This window comes from Bactrocera tryoni, chromosome 1, assembly GCF_016617805.1.
Source record: "Bactrocera tryoni isolate S06 chromosome 1, CSIRO_BtryS06_freeze2, whole genome shotgun sequence".
In the NCBI taxonomy this organism is placed as follows: Eukaryota; Metazoa; Arthropoda; class Insecta; order Diptera; family Tephritidae; genus Bactrocera; species Bactrocera tryoni.
Window position 1 is genome coordinate 65426666 of NC_052499.1, and position 15723 is coordinate 65442388.

At 29.8% G+C, this 15723-nt stretch overlaps 1 protein-coding gene across 2 annotated transcripts in view; it reads right to left on the reverse strand.

Moving 5' to 3' along the window:
• LOC120766874 (GATA-binding factor C) overlaps nucleotides 1-15388 on the reverse strand; it is a 124087-nt gene extending 108699 nt beyond the window's left edge. For both annotated transcript variants that reach the window (XM_040092606.1, XM_040092605.1), the window contains exon 1: nucleotides 15045-15388. In XM_040092606.1, the coding sequence (XP_039948540.1) occupies nucleotides 15045-15336 (292 nt within the window). In that variant the 5' untranslated portion in view covers nucleotides 15337-15388. The remainder of the gene's footprint in view (nucleotides 1-15044) is intronic.
• Nucleotides 15389-15723: the final 335 nt, after the last annotated feature.

Here is a 15723-nt window from a genome sequence, read left to right on the forward strand (position 1 = left end):
AAGATGCATATAGAATTTTGAAACATTTTACGAAGTGTTTTTTTTTATATTTTTAGGAGGAGACAGTTTATTCTTTTTAATTATTATGTAAAGAAATATTTAATTCTTGAATTCATTTATTTATTCTCTTTATTTTATATTTTTATTTTTTTACTTTGTACTTTTGAAATACTAAAATTTACATTTAAAATTTATTTTATTAATTTTTTAATTTTTTATTAAAATTATGTTTTGGTGAAAAACTTATTTTTTTTTTTGCTAAATTCAATTTTTATGTTATATTTTTTTTAATTTTTTCCAATTTTTGATGTAAGGATTTTATTTATTTTACAATTTATTTTTTCTTTAAATTATATTTTTGTGTTAAAATTAGTTTTTTTGCAAAATTTATTTAGAATTTATATACTATTTTCTAGTCATATTTTTTGTATTTTTTGTTTTAATTTTTGCTGTAAGTATTTTAATTATTGCATTATTTAAATTATAGTTTTGTGTTAAAATTAGTTTTTTTGCAAAATTTATTGGTTGTGTTTTATAAGTTCTATTTTTATTTAATTATTTATTTAAAAATTAAATTAAACAATTTTTAAATTTTTTTGCAGTTTTTGGTAAAATAAATTTTATTTTGAAATTTTAACTTTTTTTATAATGATATCACATGATATTAAATACATTTTGGATAGTAAGGTGGAGAAAATTCATATAAAAATTTTCTAAAAAATAGTGGAAAAATATTAAAAAAATTAATTAAAATAGAAATCAAATAAAATTAAAAAATAATTATAACATTTCTTAAATAAATACTTTTAGATAGTAGAAACCAAAGAAAGTGCTATAAAATTCATGTAAAAGTTTTATGAAAATTATTTATCAAAAAATGTATTAATTAAGTAATAATTAAAAGATTAAAATAATAATAATAGCATTGTGAAATATTTATATTTTGGTGACAAAACTATTTTGGTTTTGCATTATTTTTGTTAAAAACGTTAAATTTTTAAATATATTTATTTTATTTTCATACTTACATATGTAATACCTTCATATTTACATACATAATACTTTTTTAATTTAAAAATTATTTTCATTTTTGTAATTTTTTACGAAATGAATTTTATTTTCCAATATACTAATATTTTATAAAATTAAATTTTATATTTTACAAATCTTTTTATAGATTCTTATTAAAAAAATTATATATTAAAGTATTGCCACTTTTATAGTTTAATTATTATTTTTATCAATTTTTATTTTACAAATTTCAGTTTTTTTATATAAAAATACATTTTTTAATAAAATTTTTAATATAATTTTTTTAATTAAATTTTTTATATAATGTTTTTTTATTATTTTTTATTAACTATTTTCAGATTTTTTTCCACATCCGCTGCATATACTCATTCATGTGTTGCCAACTACAAAGCAGCGCAACAAAAGAGCACTCCTCAAACCCAACAAAAACAGTGTCACAAAACACATTTCACCAACAAAAAGATAATAATAATGTCCCATCAAATTAAAACACAATAACATATTTAAAATCTCATCAATCATACTTCCACACTTAATCCTTTACACGTTGCATTAGTTGCACAGCCGCAAAGGGAAAGACAGTAGTGGAGGCAGAAGCAAAGGTAGAAGAGGAAAAATTGAATATCACCGTTTATTTGACTTTAAGAAATATTTGGTGTGCCTTTGGGCGCTCAGTTCAATAGCAGCAATTCAATACTCAGCTCGTAATTCATTTTGTGGCACACTAGTTAGCTTTGTGCTGCACGCTTGGTCAGCCGTTGCGGCTACCCCCAACCGTTTCGACGCACATTTCGTTGAAAACTTGCGCACCGGGATGGAGATTTGTGTGCGTTCGTTAGATGCCACGCACATACACACACACTCGCATACATACTCTCGGAAATAGCTATGTGCAACAGCAGCAGCAGTATCGATTGCCAGCTGCTCGCAACTGAAAGTAATAAATACATATGTACATATGTACATATGTGTGTAGCTGCGCTGAAGTAAATCTTCACTTTGTGTCCGCTAAGCAACAATTGCTGCTCGTTTAATAAAGTATTTAGCTTTTTTTGGCGCGCTGCCGCAAATCTTGAGGCATCCAGTGCACAAGCAACAACAACTCTTATAACTCCTATACATTACAACAACTATTAGGAGGTGTTTCCTATTCTATCTTATGTTGCATCCTTTTATGCGATGTAAAATTGTGTTGTTGTTGGCCTCAGCTGCTCTTGCAAGCAGCCGAAGTGAGTTTGTCGCTTAAGTCTTTTCTTCATTTTTTCCTAGTTCCTGTGCATATGATTTTTTTCCACGCACACACACACATTATTTGTTGTTTTTATTTTCTTCTGCGCGCACATTTTAGCCTTCTCGCCGGGTTAGCCAGCAAGCCAGCGCGCCAGCAAAATTCTAGGAAATCCATGCTGCATAATTTATTGCTTGTTATGATATGGTGACGATATGCTGCTCTGCTGGTGCAAGTTGTTGTTGTTATTTTTTTTGTCTTCCTCGCTGTTATTGTTATTGCTAGGTGTTGTTGTTTTTATTATAGCCGAACTGCTGTTAATATATGAGCTTAGATGCCGTTGTTGTTGTTGCTTTGCCATTTGTTGTTGCTTGCTGCTGTCGTTGGTCAACACCTGGTGTTGTTTCTACCTTTGCCTTGGCATTCTTCATCTGCGTTTGCGTCGTTTGGTCACTGACGTGGTATGTGCGTGTGTGTAAGGGTTAAGAGCGGTAGCGCGTGGGTAATCTGAGATCGCTTCTATGCGTAATATATGGGTATGCAAATAATGAGCGTGCGGTGAGGACCGCATTGGGCGAGTTAAAATTATTTCAAAGCTCGTAGCAGACTTTGTTATTTAAATGTTAAAAAAAATTTTGGTTTGATAAAAACAAAAAAAAAAATTTGCGGATAAGTTAATTACAGAACGTTATTGTTGGAAGTACATATATTATTATTGATTTTTTTAGGTTTTTATGATATATAGAATAAGTTAAGTTGGAGCATTTAATAATTCTAAATTGTTTTTTTTCTGCTTTTAGTTTCAAATTATTTAAAATTTAAAAAGAATCAAATTTTTTAAATAAAATGAAAATAAAATAAATAGTAAATAATAACAAAATAAGTAATAGATCAAAAAAAATATTTTTTCAAATATTTTCTTATTCAAATATTTTTTTTCAAATATTTTTTTAATTTGAAAACTAAAAATAAATATATTTTTTTAATTTACAAAATTAACTGAATTTTTTTATATTTTCAAATTGGGAAAATTGAAAAATTGTAAAACTTAAATTTAATTTTTTTGTTATTGAGATAGTAAAAAAATTGGAAAACTTGAAAGATTTAGTTGAATTTTTTTTATATTTAAAATTTGCAAATAAAAAAAATTGGAAACATTAAGAATTGAACTGGAAAAATTTTTTTCAAACTTGAAAAAAAAATTCAAAACTGAAAAATTTTCAAAATTATTTTTTTTCATATTTTCGGAATGAAAAATTAAAAATAAAATTTGTAAACCTCAAAACAGATAATATACATACATATTTTTTTGAAAATTATTTAAAAAAAGAATTGTTGGAAAAATTAATAATTTAACTTAAAAAAAAATATTTTTTTTTTAAAACTGAAATCTTTTCAAGTAGTTTTGACAAATTATATACTTCTTTTTAATATTTAAATTTAAAATATTTTTATTTACTTGATTATTTCGTTTTTTATTTCATTTTGTATTCACACAGTTGTGGCACAACTCCAGCTAAACTTGTGCGGAATTCGGGCCCGCAAGTGTAGCGCACTAAATAGCAACAACAAAAACATATCGTAGAGCAATAAAATAAAGCATATTGCTCTGATTCTGGTTTGAAGCAGCCAATTCAAGTCAATCTTATCAGCATTTTATGCGTCTGAGCCAGAATTATGCATAAGCATATACATATGTATTGAGGAATGTGTATATACATATGTATATGTACATACGTGTCTGTATGTGTGTGTTTGCTAGAAGTTTTTGTGTCGCAATCGTTTGCAATGTTAAGCGCGCTTTTATGGCATTTTGATTGTTTGAATTGACAATTAATTTGCAAATTGTTGTTGAAATGTGTTGAGAGGTGGGGATTTTTATTCAAATTTATGGTCTTTCTCACTTTTTCGATTTTTTTTGCTTTATATGAGTAAACAGCAAAGTGAAAGGGTTGGAATTTTTAAGAGCAAAATAAATTAACGGTTACGTGGAGTTTGAATTAGTGACAAGTATGAGTTTTAACCAACAAGAAACGCTGCTTTCGGATTTGGAGCAGTTTTCGGAGTTGTCCGAAATTGTGAGAAACTGAACTAGCGATTAATGTTTTCCAATTTTTATTGAGTTTACTTTAAAACACTGCTTTGAGTTATATATAAAATCTGAAGCAATTATATTTTACGAAAATCTGGCAACACTCGTTCGCATTAAATTTTTTTGTTCACTTCACTTAATTTAAGAGCAAAATATTGTTCAAATACATATTAAATATTATTGGTTAGTATGATGAAGAAAATGTATGCAAAAATCTTTTTAAAAATTTTATAAAAAGAAATTAATGAAAAATTAAAAAAGAATTTCTGGAAAAAAATATTGATAAAATAATTATGATAATTAAATTAAAATAAATTTAGAAGCCAAACTAAGTGCCACAAAATTTTAATATAAAAAATTTAATAAAAAAAAAAAAATTATGTAAAGATTTAAAAAATATAAAAATTTTAAAAATCTATTAAATAAATTATTTTTAAATAAATATTTTTAAGATATTAGAACCAAAAAAATATACAAAATTTTAAAAATTTAATAAAAAAGGTTAATGAAAAAAATATAAAAATTAATTAAAATAAAATATTAAACAAAATCTATTAAATCATAAGAATCAAAAATTGTAAAAATTATATAAAAATTTTATAAAAAAGTTTAATGAAAAATATAAAAAATATAAAATAAAAATCTATTAAGTCATTAATTATTTTTTTAAATAAATATAAATATTAAAGCCAAAAATAATTGTACAAAATTTATATAAAAAAAATGTATGAAAAACAAATATGAAAAATTAATAAAAAGAGATTTAAATAAAAACAAACATTTGGAAAGGAAATTAAAAGAAACCAAAAGGAGCACAGAAAAAAACTATTTAAAAAATGTTTGAATAAATAAATAATTAAAAAAAATAAAAATTGAAATAAAAAAATATTTTTAATAAAATTTTTATTTTGAACGGATAAGTAAAGGGTTAATTTTTACTTGTGGCAAACAATCTTAAACTCAATAATATTTTCAAAATTTCCTAAATACTTTAAAAGTTTTCAATTTTATTTAACTATGTTCAGAAAAAAAAATATTTTCTGAAAATTTTAGAACATATATTTGTATACACAAAACTGAAAAAATAAATATCAGAAAACATTAAAAAAGCTGAAAACCTTGCCACGGCGTAACTTAATCGTTGATTATATAAAATGCTGTCGCTGCTGTTCAAGCCAAAGCGAACTTTACATGCATTTATTTGTTGTAGTTGTTATTGTTGTTGCAATTGTAACTCAATAACTCAGCTGCACTAGCGCGGCAACACCGTTACCAAATTGAGCTCACCGCTTGCCACTGCCACGCCGGCTGTCCTGCTGAAAGCCATAATTGTGTGCAAGTTCACGTGGACATGCGGCAGCGTGCGCTATGTGGCATGCAAAATAGTAGGCACACACACACACCCACACACACGCACGTATGCATGCGCGAGTACTTTGTCAGCAGTATATAAATATGCTTTTGGGGGCCAAACAAAAATGCCTGCTTGTCACGCAAGGCTCGCGTATGCGGCCAGTTGAGCGGCCTTTAACGCCGTTCGTCCTTTGCGCCTGAGCTTAGCGCTCAGCTCAACTTTAGCCGTGACATGAACTGGCAGGGAATTAATGAATTAAAACATTTTCACGAGCTGCAAGTTGTGCGGCGCGTAGTTTCGCGCAGGATTATGCAAATTTCGCTCGCGCGTACATGCAAGCGGGCATGTATATATGTGTGTGGGAGTGTTTGTGTGGATGAGGAATGGCATGACATGGAATGCAGTGTGTGCATGAAAAGGACATGAACATTACGTTTTATGTAGTCAGTGGCGCGTCGGACGCGTATATTAGTACGTAGGTGTGTGTGTTGGCATACTTCATATATGTATAGCATATATACATATACATATGTACCATATGTATGTGTGGTATGTGTGCTGATTGTTGGTTGTGGGTTGGCTTTGCTCCAGCTGGACAATGTGACATGAAACGCTTAATTTTTATTTTATAGTTTTATTGCGCTTTAAATGGAGCTTATTAGTGTTTTATAGCAGGGTTAAGCGCAAGTGTGATATTGACGACTTGGGTGTACATTTAAGATCGGTTTATTTTCTAATAAACTACTATTTTATGTTAAATGCGGTTCTGACGGATTTGAGGGTGGTCAGAAGTGGCGTAAAATTGATTGTGTTAAATTTGAGCGGTCACTTCGTATGACAGCTATATGCTTTAGTGTTCCGATCTGAACAATATATACGCAAATTGTAGAACTGCTTTGGAAAATGTTTTATGACAAATTTGTTGAAGATCCGTTATCAAATAAAAAAGTTTCCCATACAAAAACTTAATTTTGAATGATAAGCTTGTATGACAGCTATATGCTACAGTATTCCGATCTTAATGATTTCTGCGCAGATTATAGAGCTATCTTGGAGAATAATATGCGCCAAATTTCATAAAGATATATTGTCAAACAAAAAACTTTTCCACACAAAGCCTTGATTTCGATTGGTCAGTTTGTATGACAGCTATATGCTATAGTATTCCGATCTTAATGATTTATGTGCAAACTATAGGGCTATTTTAAAAAATAATGTGTGCCAAATTTCATAAAGATATATTGTCAAATAAAAAAGTTTTTCATACAAAGACTTGATTTTGATTGGTCAGTTTGTATGACAGCTATATGCTATAGTGCGCCGATATCGACGATTCCGACAACTGAGTAGCCACTTGAGGTGAAAAAAGCTAGTACAAAATTTCAGAGCGATATCTTAAAAAGTGAGAGGCTAATTCGCGTAAACAAAGATAACAAAGCTAACTTGACTCGGCTCCATACACTGATTTATTATATACGTATGTATGTGCATATGTATATATGCGACCCGACACAAACTTTGCGCCAAGTTTAATATAACCTGCTTAGGTTATAAGAACTATGCATTCATCATCCATCAACTCACATCACCCAATGCTTGCATTAACAACTCAATCGGTAACAAAAACATATTCATAAAATTTCAAAATTTGTTTCTGTAATAATATATAAAGACGTACAACAACAACAGTTGAGCACAACAACAATGCTGTCAAAGCAAACATTTTATTCTGAACAGCATAAGCGTCAGTGTCAATGTCAAGCGAGCAGGCAACGGCAGTCAACTGGCCATTTGCGGCAAGCACAAGCATCCCAGCAACAACAACACCAACACTTACATGAAAGCACGTGAATATGCTAATATGCGGCAAATATCAGCATCATCAATAACAACATCAAAATCAATTTTTGACATTTCTTGCGCTTTCAATCAGGCTCAGTGCGAGACAGACAGACAGGCAACAACAACAACCAGGGCAGTAACAAAATGCCAGCAGTCAGCAGCTACACGGGCAAGCAAATGACATATATGGACTAATGAATTTTAAAATCCATGCGCATATGATTCTGAGCATCACTCGTCGTGGCACCACGCCACAGCCCCTCCCTCCTCTCACTTCCTAATAAGTAAAAAGCAGCAATTCAACCGAAATCGGTTGAAATGCAAAACAAACAGTTAACCAGCGACCGAGACAAGTGAAGCAGCGCACAGGCTGTGGCTATGGCCAAGCAACGCTTGCGGCTGATCGATTTGACAGGCGCGCCGGCAATAAGAAGCGACAGGCGGCGGTGACTTAGCGGGCAGCGCGATATGCTGAATGGCAGGCGGCAGTCGGCAGACGGCAGCCACCAGCAGCCAGCATGTCTGTCAAAGCTTTCGCGGTGAATGCGAAAACAACAACAACGAGGCACGCACAATGCCAATTGCTAGCATCAACTGTTAAATAAAACAAAAACAACAATAACGCCGGCATTGTAAAATATGTAAGCAAATACTACTGTTGTAGTGTTGTTGTAGTTATAAAAGCATATGCAATTGTTGGATTGTCGATTGTGAGCAACTTGAGCGATCATTTTTGAATGATTTTGAATGAAAACGCGCGCATGAATGAATTACGTTGGTATAAAGAATAAATGAAGCCGGTGCGAATGTGTGCGCGGGGACGAATGCCGGTAGTAAATTTGCATTTTTTCGCTGTGACCGTAAACCAAATTGTACGAAATGTGGCGTGAAAGTTTGCTGTTGGGGATAAAAGTGAAAGCTGCGCACGAAAGCTTTCGGAGTAGAAATATTTCGAAGTTATGCATCTTTACGAGGCCATTTCACAGCGCTCAGTTGGAAGACTTTAATAGTGAAATAAATTGATATGAAAGCTTGTGATGCAGATTTTAGCGATGAAAGCTCTGCTAGCATGCTCGGAAATTTGAAATATTTTGGTGGTAAGGTAATTACTTTATATAATCGCAAATAAATTCAAATAAAAATTTTAAATTATGCCATAATTAATATTTTCAAATAAGGCCCTATGTGAAAGCTTCATATGTATGTATATGTTACTGAAAATCTCTTATAAACGGGTCAAGCTTTCTTATATAAGTTCAAAACAAATAATGTATGCATAAAAAGTTTAGTTAATTGCTAAGAAGAGAATTTTATTACAACATTGCAGTTATAAAAAGCTTTTATTTAAGTGTGAAAGCTCTTTGTAGAAAAGTAAAAGCACAAATACCACGGAATTTTCGCAAAAATTTGCTTTAGTTGCTATTAAAGTGTTCAAGAGGATGACTTATTTTATTTTCATTATATAAAATCTAAAAAGCTTCCATTTGATTAACTGGGTTGAAGGCTTTCTTTTCGACTAAAAAGCTGCGCATGAATTACACATAGTACTGTATACGAGTATGCGCATGCGCCAAACGCACTGATTGATCACTTTAATGGTATAAAATCGAAAACAACAACAGACAACAAAGAGCCATTATTTTCGTAACTTACAAAGGGATAACTGGAAATCAATATAAAACTGGCAATTTGAGCGGAATTCCTTGCGCGGTAAATGTAGCAAAATATGCGAAAATATTTAAAATGTACATACATATATGTATGCGATACTAAAAAATAAAGAGGAGTTGCAAAATTGCAAGACATTTCCATGTCTGCTTTCGTGTGAAGTGCAAAGTAGAGGTACTTAAGTGGCATTGCTGCATTAACGGTAAATTAAAGCAAATTTTATTGCGCTTAAAAATAAGAACAAATTAAAACAAGCTCAAAGTGACGTTTCTTTCTCGAACTTTTCAGTTTGCTCTCGACATTTTGTTGCAGCGTTGTCAAGAAGCAGCGGACGCAGAAGGAAGTTGCAAGCACTTGTTATTGTGGGAGCCACTGACAGTGCGAGTGAAGTCCAACACCGTAACTCAACAACGTGACAATGTTATTTTTACGGTTGCTGAAGCAGAAGGCAGCGAGCGAGCGAATATGAATGCAAAAATGATGCGGAAAATAAATGGCAAAGCCGCACAATGCAAATCACGTCGGGAAAAAGGTGAAACAAATGAGTTGGCATTTCGGTAACTGATGGGCGTACCTATACATACATATACGACCATATATGCATACATATATGCACATATATACATATATACATATATATATATATTATATATATGCCAAGAAACGTTTGTCATCAACATTTTTATATATTTGCGTCGCCGCCGCGCACTCAAGCGCGTATACCTTGACTTTTCCACGCCAGTGAGTGCGCCGGCGAACGCTAAATTTTCAAGCCAGCTTATTTGTATTACTATTTTTTGTACATACATACATATATATTTTTTAGATTATGCCGTTGCTTTGGAAAGTGAAAAATTTTTGTCCGTTTAACGGTACGCCAACAGCAATGACAACAATTACAATTATATTACTGTGCGCGTTGTTGCCAATTGAATATTTATGCCTCTTTTCCGCACTTTACTTTTTTTGTTTTTATTTTTTCAATGAAAATTTCTGTTAACGCCAGCATGAAAGGCGGCGGGTTAGCCAGTAGCGCCCACTTTTTCCGCTTCACTGCTGTTTTGCTCGCCACAAAGCAAAGCGTTTGCGCGCTCTGTAGCTGTTAATTTTGGGTGGCGCTCTTTAATTTGCCGACAAAATATACTCGTAAGTTAAATATAAAATTTGTACTAATAAATTTTTGTATACATTTTTAATTTAACTGGGAAAATTTTTCCTGAGCTTAATGCAGAGTGTTTTCAATAATTTTTGTATATAAATTTTGGATTATTTTTCAAACATTTTTCACAATTTTTTATTAATTTAAACTTTTGTATATATATTTTTATTTATTTTTATAATTATTTGAAAAATTTTATGAATTATTACACATTATTATTTTTAATATATATATTTTTTTAATTTGAATGAATATTTAAATTTCTTTTTAATAAATTTCAGATTTATTTTTATTATTTAATTTTTTTTTAATTTTTAAATCTTTAGGAAAATTTGAAAGTTTTTTACGTGTTATTGCAACATCTTTTTTATTATTTTTAATATATATTTTTATTTTGAATGAATATTTAATTTTTTTAAACAAATTTTAGACTTATTTTTATTATTTAATTTTTTTACATTTTTTAAAACTTTTTATAAATATCTGAAAGCTTTTTATGAATTTATTGCATATTATTTGTTACCCATTTTAATATTTTTTTTTTATTTTTTAATTTATATTTGAATTTTTTAATTTAAATTTCAGACTTATATTTAATATAATTATAATTAAATATTTTTTTTTACATTTTTAATGCATTTTATAATTATTTGAAATTATATGAATTAATACATATTTATTTGCAAATCTTTTTAAAATTTTTTTATAAATTATGCAAAATTTTCAACAGTTTTTGAATATGTTTTTTAAATTTTTATTTTTCATTTTTAATTTATTTGATTTTTTTATGGATTATTGAATAATATTTTAATTTTATTTTTAATAAATTTGTTTTTAATTCTGAAAATTTTATTAATTATTAATATTTTTTAAAAACATATTAGCGCATAAACATTTGGACATTTTTTTAACATTAGAATATTTTTTCACATATTTTGGAATATACTATATATATTTTTACAAATTTTGTCGTCGTATTTTGAAAGAATATTTGAAATTTTTTTATAAATTTCAGAGCTCTCCTAGCTCCTGTATATGTATGTACTTAATATAAGGATTTTCGAGCTTCCAGTGAATTTATACCGCAAACATATATCCTCAAATATGTGAGATATCCTAATACAATTAAGAGAACATATTTTCCTTATAACGGTACACATTTGTGATTAGAATGAATAAAATCGGCTGAAAACTCGCCCTAAGCCGTATATAACTATCAAGCCTTTGCACATGAAAGTACTTCCCAGGATTTCCTGCAAGTTGTAAGAGTTTGAAATGTTCAGTTATTTCCGAACTTAGCTCTAGTTACCTGTGTTTTACTATATTTCTTCAAGCACCAACACAAAATATTTGTTTTTGTACTCTAAATTCGGCGGCGGCGCCATTATGGCCGCCATATTAATAGAAATATGCAATAGAATGCTTACAGTGCAATATTTACATATACATACATATGTATGTATGTATGTATTGATGTAAATATGTACGCACTTATAGACAGATATGTATGTTCAAATATGGATGTGCATAAGTAGCAGACATGCTTTGTTATACAATAACGGCATTTTAAAGCACAATACATGACAAGTAAAACAAACCCTTAAACATATAATATGCATACAACTTACATACATACATACACAATGCATATACAAGCATGTATGTACATATACAAATATGAATGTGACGTATGTAAATGTGTGTGATGACGCAGTATGACAGTCGAAAACAAAGAAAAAATTCTACGCCGTTGCATTGCTCTCAAGTATTTTTCCAAGCGTGGAAAAATTGACACACAACAATAATAGGAACGAAAACAAAACATTAAAAAGGTTAACATAATTCAAATGGAAATACATACATATTATAAAAAAAAAGATTTTTCTATGCATCTGTATTAAAATATGTGTGTGTATATGCTTGTGTGTGTGTTCCGCGCCGTGGCGCTATTGGAAAATACTTAAAATATTAAAAATATATTTGTATGTGTGTATTCGTAGTATTTACCGAAATAGCATGCGCTCACTGGCACAGTGATGGCGTCAACGACAATAACAACAAAAACAACAAAACAAGTGTTTTTGTGGCAACAAAACAATACGAAAAACGCCATTAAAAATGGAAAATAAAAACGCGGTTTGTTGTATGTACGAAAAAAATAACTTCTGCTGGTTTTTGTGTGCCACACACACACACATACAAACATGCAAGTGTTTACAGATGCCAGGAAACTTTTTGTTTAGGCATTATATTGTATAAGCTGTGTTAGTATATAATAAAAAGCATATTGGAAAACGATAAAAATAATGAAGAAGCAAAACAAAATGCGAGTAAGAAGCAGCAGAGAAAGCAAAAGTTAAGAAATAAGGACAACAACAAAGTTAGGGGTAAGAAATGGTTGAAGGTGGACCTCAGCAAGGAGTAGGCTATGTATAAAATGAACTAGGTGTCAACATATCGATTTGAGCTTTGAGCATGAATACTTGCACATATACATATACATACATAAGTATATAAATATATATTATATATTCTAATAGCATGCCCACAAGCTGCTTAGCGGCGGCAATATCAATTTATTGCGGCATTAACCATAATGCCTTGAAAGCAATATGCTTAACTATTTTTGGCGCTAAATTTTTTTGATTACATAATTATTTATGAAATAAATTCTAATATTCAGCCGAAAGCCTATGATGCTAGCGCTGCGTACTTTAGTTTATATAATAATTTGTTTATTATGTAAGCTTTAATAAAATAAAATAAATTAAAAAAAAAGTCTAATATTAGTTGAACTGATCAAAGAAATGCGGCTCGTGGTAGGAAGGACATCGCGTTTTTACGCATAAAATGCAAATATATAGCCTTATATAATATATTACATAAATATATTACATATTATACACCATATATATGTATACACTCCTGTATGGGTGCAACTGCGCGACCTTCCCACCAATCGAAACGCAGTCTCCGTGCCTACATTTTGGCGGTAAGTGGCACGCATCATTGCCGTCGCTGACGTCGTCATTGACGTTGGCATCGTTGCGCATTGGCTGCGCGTCAGGTTTTCTTGCGCTGAGCAATAGCGCCATCATTGGCGCCGCCAACAACGCCAACAACGCCATTAAAAACTCATTAGGATTGCGCCCATAATGAGCGCTGTTTTACTATTCTATATCAAATGTATGCACAGACGTATGCAAATGTTTACAAATATATATACACTTGAGTATATGTATGTATGTAAGTGTGTAGTACATGTGATGATGCATGTAAGCAAATACAATTATGGCAGCGCTTGCGTTGGAAAGGGCGCGTAGAACTTTTCCATTTACATAAACAAATTTTGTATTTACTTTTGCATGTGTGTGTGTGTGTGTGTGAACAATCCTGCGGCACTCCAGCTGTCTGTCATTTGATGACGCAGCAGATAGGCGGAGTGAGGGAATGTCTAATACATATGTACATATGCACATATACATATGTACATATGCATATGTAGATATGTATGAGAAAATGATGACTAAAATTATTTTTCAAGGAAGTAACGCCTAGTTTTTATGTGAAATGCTTTTAATAAAAATTATTGTGAATTTTTTAATTATTAATGATTGATAAATTATTTATAAAATATAATTATTTATAAAATAATAACTAATGATTATTAATGATTTTATAAAAATCAAACATAAAAAATTAATCATCATATAAGTGAGATTTTTAAACAAATTATAATTAAAAGTTAACTAAAAAAATTAGTCATTAATTAATAATGATTTTTATTAATAAATAATTAAACAATAATTAAATAATTTATAATCATTTGTAAATAATCTTTAATAATTATTAAAAATTAAATTAAATTAATCATCATATAAGTGAGAGTTTTAAATAAATTATTAATTAAAAGTTAACCATAAAAAATTAGTCATTAATTAATAATGATTTTTGATTAATAAGTAATTAATAATAATTAACTATTAATTAATTTATCAATCATTAATAATTAATTTTAATAATTAATTTTTAATAATTATTGAGAAATAAATTTAAAAAAATTATTCTTAATTAAAAAATTATTAAACTATGTCTTTTATAAAAAATAGTTATGAATTAATAATGAATTTAAGAAATTTTTTCATAAAAAACTAAACTAAAAAAAATCATTAATTAATTATTAGTCATAAATTAATTGTTTTAGTCAAAACAAAGTAAAAAAAATTTAATAGAGTGTAATTTTCACATATTTTAAATTTTTTTCTTATTTGTAGAAAACTAGAATAATTAATTTATGATTAATTAATTTTTTTTTTTAAATTTTTTTCCGACTTCCACAAAAATATAGAAATTACGACAAAAGAGCGAAAAAGACGTCAATAAGGAAATTAAAATTAATTAATGCTTAATTTTTTTGGACTTGAAATTGCACAAAAATACGAAAACATTATTGTTTTTGCAATTTTTTATTTTGCAAAAATTTCTCTACAGAATTGAAATTAAAAACAATTCCTTTGCAAAATGTTGTTGGAATGTTTTCAATATAAATAGCGAGAGGTTCAGAGATTACGCGGAAAATTAAAACGTGTTAAAAATCCACCAGCTAGCAAATAATCACTCATATAGAGTATATACATATGTACATATGTATTAATCAAATTCCACTTACTGTGCTGATGATAGCTCGGATAGTAGCGTCTGTGGTGGCCGTTGCTTTCCAGCGCGTAGAAGGCGCTCATATCGGTGGTGTCCAGGCCGCCGAGACCGCCACCACCACCACCGCCGCCGCCGCCGCCTAGGCCAGCGCCACCACCCATCGCTGTGCTGCCAGCGGCTGTGAGGGCGTGATGTCCCAAGCCGGCGCCGGCGCCGCCCAGGCCATTCGCTTGCGGAGAGCTGCCCAAACGCGGATTGTCATACCAGCTGCGGGCGGCAGCTTCCGCTGTTGAAGTCATGTCCATTTCGAGAATAATTTTGAAGGTTTTTTATGAACAACGAGGGCGAAGAAAAATTTCCTATTGATTGTTTTTTATTTTTTTGTTTCTACGCTTGTTTATTAGTATTTTTGATTTTGCTTGTGGGTGGAGTTGGCTTATTTGCTACCAATTAAAGACGACCACGCAATTTTTCGCTAACTTTAATATTTTTGATTTATTTCAATACTTTTCACTACACAGTCTGACGAAAGAAAGCACATTTTGTTTTTGTTGTTATTTTTGTTTTTTATTTTTAATATGTTTCGCACTTATGTATGTAAATCAATTTGTTTGCTTGGCTTTCACTGTTTCATATTTTATTAGTTTCTTGTTTTTATTTACTTTTTGTTTTTGTTATTATTTATTTGCTTG